The sequence below is a fragment of the Arachis ipaensis genome, chromosome B3 (genome assembly GCF_059453495.1).
Source record: "Arachis ipaensis isolate K30076 ecotype BB chromosome B3, ASM5945349v1, whole genome shotgun sequence".
Classification (NCBI taxonomy): domain Eukaryota; kingdom Viridiplantae; phylum Streptophyta; class Magnoliopsida; order Fabales; family Fabaceae; genus Arachis; species Arachis ipaensis.
The window spans coordinates 130,476,416-130,482,111 of NC_142438.1; the positions used below are offsets into that span (position 1 = coordinate 130,476,416).

Genomic DNA, 5,696 nt, shown 5'->3' on the forward strand with positions numbered 1-5,696 from the left:
AAAGAATTATCCTTTTTAGGTAATAATAATAATGTATTTCTTTTAAAATCTTTTAAAGATCTGCAAGATCTTTTATAATAAGGTACTCAATTTTTATTGTACCATATTTTTTTTTCATTACCAAACAAGGTTCTTAATCATAGAACAATTCATTTTTGATGTGGAGAGTCAAATAATATTATAATCAGAGAGCATACTCAATTGAATATTTTATCCATTTAAATGGATTGTATATGATCTTTTGGGGATTAATATTATGATGATGTGTTCGGGACATACTCGTTTATATAATAATTAAGGCTCATAATCTTGTCTTAATAGTGTCTTTAGAACCCATTAATCAATATAGATTTTAATTTTCAATATCAACGATAAATAATTTTTTTTTTAAATGTTAGAGTTACAAATTCAAAATAAAATCACTTCGAGATAATCTCAAATTTGATTGGAGTTTCTGATAACGTATTATAAAATAACAAATAAAAAAGAGAAGTAGATGTAGAAATAAAATAAAAAAAAATACGATAATTTTATTAACTCTATTATTTCTTGATGTGGTTAAGGCCTTTTGTGGGCAACCATGTCTCTAATTGGTTGTCACTTTTGACCAAATAATGGTTAGGTATGCGAAAAACATACCAACCATTCAAAAAAAAAAAAAAAAAAAAACAACAATAATAATAATAACAGCAACAAGATTTCGGAAATAATTAATCAAGGTTTGTACTATATACAAAATTCCAGTCCTGAATAGTGAATATAATAAACCTAACCTATATCATTGGTGCTCTCTTTGGATTGCAATTTTGCAACAATATTAACACCAATAATAATATCAATCTTTACAGGGATATATATAAAGATGTGAAGAGATTAATTAATCAGCTCAACAATCTAAGTGTAGGAGATGCTTTTATACAATAGAGCATGGAGGTAACTTAAAACACACTACTAAAGTGCCTAATTAATTATCTTATTCTGAAAAAGAAAGAAAAAGAAAAATAAAAAATCCTTGTCCATTAGCAACCAGTAAAAGTGACTGAATGAGAAATTTGAGATTGCAGTTGGTGACATCTCTTCATGAAGATGATTTGCAGGCAAGTTCCTAGCAAAAGGAATAAGTCAAGTCAGAAAAATACTATGGATCAAGATTTCCTCATTCTTCAAGAACTTCCATCAGTTGCATGAATACAACACCAGAGAAAGAAGAAGAATATTCCCTTAACTTCTTATCATCTAAATTACCAAAAACTAGGAGTTAATACGTGCTTAGCCTATAAATCAGCAGCTATGGTTAGCTGGAACTTGGAATTTTTTCATGGGAATGGGAGCAGAAAGGAAAATAATGGAAGTCATCAATATTCCCATAAGTGGCGAGGGTGGCAGCGGCGGTATGATGGCTGTGGTGGCGGGCGATAGTGTAGCGGCAGCGTCAAAACACTTTTTTTTTTTTCATGGCAATTGAACTTTAGACCCCTGTGATGGGAATGAAATATTCATCCCTAACAATTAGGAGAAAATACCAAAAAACTCTTAACATAAACATGAACAAAGATTAACTTTGTGAACTGCTAAATCAAGTTCGAGGTGATCCTGGTTAGAAATTAGATAAATCATATGCTGTCACGGGAGAATTGGTTTACTTAGACTCCTATGATGTTTAGAAGATCCAAATTAATTGACTAAACAAAAGCGCCTATAGGTTTGTTCTCTTAACTTCAAAGTATTATACGCTGCAAATCACCTTCATTTAGATGAAATTTAAGTTATGTTTGAAGGAAGATAAGAGAATGAATCGTAATAAAATTGCATGGCACTTTGTACTTTCATTGTCATTCCCTTCCATCATCTATAAAACTCCAAACATAGTCTTAAGCTAAACTATAGAATCTGTCCCTAGGACTAAATTCTCTCTTGTAGCATATTTGACACTAAAACAAAGAGGACTAAATTCCTCTAAAGTGAGAAAGCAAGAGGGTCATTCACCCTTGGATCAATATAGTGCAATGTCTGGGTTCTACCAAGTGATCAAATAGTGAATAAGCCCTCATTTTCTTACTTTACAAGGGATCTCAATTTAGATTATCCAAAAAAAATAAGACAATATTTTGAAGGGCCAATAAAGAACTTAGAATAGGACTTGAACTTCTTATGCTACAGAAAAGATGGGTGACAACCTTACATCCCAAATGACAGCAAATACTAAGAAATACATTGTAAACAACCAATGAATAGAAACAGTGATTTGAAGAAACACATTGTAAACAAAAATTAATCGAAGACAAAGATGGATGAAATTAGAAACAGTGATTCAAGAACAAGTTGATTGGAGTAGTGGGGAGTAAAGATCACGCTGACCTACATAGGCACAAGAAATACAATCCATTCCACGAAGCCAATATGTCAGTAACAACTAATGAATAGAAAGGGGAGGAGGAGGAGGAGGAGAAGGGTATCACGTGAAGGCTAATGGTTAGAATAGATGAGGGAGTTAGTTATTCAGTTGGTGCTGAGGTGGAAAGTTTGTTATGTGGTTGTTAGCGGCTAGAAATTAGTTAGAAGATATTTATGAATGGTAAACGTGTACCGAAAATTGAGTGGTAGTATATAAGCTAATGATGATGTAGTTAGTGAGTGAGGTTCACTCTTGTAAGGCTCATTTTTTCAGAATCAATGAGAAAGAAAAAACAGAAAGTTCGGACACTCTCTCTTCTCATTCTCTCCTTCTTCTTCATCACATCTAAGACTCAATCTGATTCCTCATTCTCTGAATTGGTTTTCACAAAGGGGGAAGGGGTGTCATTCTTGATAGGAGGATATTTCTAATGTCAGAATTGGGTTCATTTTCATCTTTTTGGCATTCTTTGTTTCATTACTAGCAAATTGCATGCTCAGAGGTATAAGCTAGCTACTTTTCTTGTAGATTTAGTGTTGAATAATAAAATAAGTCATTTTCTTCTGAGTTCTGAAAAAATAATGACAATCGTATCTCTTCTCAGACAATCACACAAGAATTCAGATAAACAAGGACATCTCACAATTCACATTGATAGTTCACAAGAAGTTTAAGACATGCATGTTTCTGTTAGCTTCAAATGTTAGACTGACCAAAACAAATGTAATATTATGTATATCGAATAAAACAGCCCATGTAGAGCAACCCTCAGATATGACATAAACTTCAGCAAAGGCTATGATAATTCAAATGACCTATCAATGAAGGACCACAAGCAGGTTTTATAAATATATCATAAGTCGTTACAAAAGATTGAACCGCACATAATTTAGTATGCTGTATGCTGAATTATGTACGGTTCTTTCGTTTTTAGCAGCTTATAAGATGTTGCTAACAGTTTATTTCAGTTAAAAAATAAAACGGAACATGGCAAGTAGGTACATCATTTGCTTTATTAACCAAAGATTAGCAAGCATGCAATGATTATGACAATGCCACAGATCTAATCACTAAATTTAGATTCCACAATCACCCTAAACCTTTTCTACAATTATTAAATGACTAAATGCTTCTGTAACAATCCACTTTTTAAACATTTCTAAAATTTTATTTCGAAGTTTGTAGAAAACATATTATCCCTATAAGCCTGATGATCATGGTGGATTGGTGTTGGTAGATTTTGATCTAAACTTTTCACATCACTCCGAAGCATTTTAGAGTCCAAGTGAACAACAAGAGTAACTACAATTCTTTCTTAATCACGTGTGACCTACTTTTGCTGCTTCAGGAATTGTTTTTATCTTAACAGTGGACACATCATCACATCCATGGAAATGCATATGTTACAGAATGCATCATGCAAAACAAGAATTGCCAACAAAAATCCAAAGTAACAGAGAACCCCGCAAAACATATCTAGGAATATGGAACGTGTTCAGTTCACAAACCAAGCAAGATAACAGCAGCCAAAAAATAACAGCATATAATCCCAAAATCAACACACAAAAAACAAAACAAAAAGAAAAAACCATTATATTTGAAGCCAAAAACATCCAGAATCTACAATCAAAACAGGAACTTTGGAAACCCCCAGATTTAAAAAACACAAACTTCATCAAGAACCCAGATTTAATAATAATAATAATGATAATAATTAAAAACAATAAACATGAATAGAGAGGAGGGAAAAGAACATACTTTACAACTGAAAAAGGGTGGGGGCATGAAGTTGCAAGAAAGCAGCATAAAACTATCAATCAGAATGGGAATGGTAGTAGAAGTCATCATCAAAGTCAATGGAGGTGGAAGAAGAATAATCATCATGATCTTCAGCAAGATCATCATCATCATCATCATCATCATCATCAGAAGGAAGGTAAGAAGAATAGTAGTAGTAGGAATCAGGGTTCGGGAGGCAGAAGAAAGAGCAGAGGCAGAGAGCAAGACGACCCAATTGGTGAAGAGGTAAGCAGCAGAGAAGATCCACCAACTGCTCCGTCGGGAGTGGCTCACCAATGCACGCCGCCCACTGCCACGCCTCACCGGAGACACGTGCCACTGACACCACCAGCATGCTGCTGAACACCATTCTTATTCCTTTGACTTTGTCTCTCTTGGAATTCAATCCATAAATTGAATAAATATCCAATGCCAGATTTTTTGCAAGATTGACTTCTCTTAATCTTGTTCTTGTTATTGGATTGGAGAATTTTTAGAACTTAGACTTTGGACCCTCACATTTTCGTTCTAATCTCTTTGTACTTTGTCCGCGTCATTACCATTATTTATTACGATCATTTATAATAACCCGTTCATATTTTATGACTAAATATTCTTTTTGTTTTTTTTTTTCATCTCTTCTGCTTAGTAATTAGTATTTAGTAGTATTCTAAGAAGTACAGACACTTTGTTGAGTTGTTGTGTTTGTGTACTAGTATTAAATTCGTGCAATGCACGAGTTTATATTTAAATTTGACATATTAAATTAAAAATAATATTTTATAATCATAAATTTTTTAAGTTTAGTATAACACGATTATCGTTATTATATAATAAATGTACTGAATATGTTGTTTTATCTTTATTCAAAGTAAAAAGTAAATAGAAGAGTATGATATTCTTGAACCATAAGGAGGAAGATATGAAAAAAATAAAAACATATATAATTGTAATAATAGCATGTCAATTTTACACTAAATTTTATATCAGAAGGCTAATAAAAATTTATCGACAACTTAGTATCTTACTAACTTCATTAGAAAAGCAATTGGCATATGATGTTGTGCTCCTTGTTACACATTTCATCTCAAATATGAAAACAGAGTTATAAATAAATTAGTTATATCCACAGTAAATATTTATACAAAAGTGTAAATCATAACATGCTATTAAAATGAAAATAATATTATTCTTACTTAAATATTATTAAAAACTTCTTTGAACACGACATTTGTTTTTTATAACTTTGGATTGTCGTCTTCGTCTAGAATTAAAATTCTGAGACCACTGCTACTCTTAACTCTTGACAAAGCAACATAAAGTTGTCCATAGGTGAACACTGATTTTGGCAAGTAAAGGCCTACATGTAATAATGATTGACCCTAACTCTTGTTAATGGTCATTGCAAAACATACTGTTAATGGAAATTGTCTCCGTTGGAACTTAAATGATAATCTTAAATCTAAAGGGATCAAGTTCATTCTTGGAATATACAGTTTATCTCCAATATTTCTACTAGTCA

General features: G+C 32.2%; 1 protein-coding gene across 1 annotated transcript; it reads right to left on the reverse strand.

Annotated features, from left to right (window-relative positions):
• Nucleotides 1-964: 964 nt before the first annotated feature.
• On the reverse strand, nt 965-4,703 carry LOC107631092 (uncharacterized). The gene is made up of 2 exons (XM_021119403.2): nt 4,154-4,703; nt 965-1,105 (listed from the first exon to the last, which is right to left on the reverse strand). The coding sequence occupies exon 1, from the start codon at nt 4,542-4,544 to the stop codon at nt 4,209-4,211; it is 336 nt and encodes a 111-aa protein (XP_020975062.1). The 5' UTR covers nt 4,545-4,703; the 3' UTR covers nt 965-1,105; nt 4,154-4,208.
• Nucleotides 4,704-5,696: the final 993 nt, after the last annotated feature.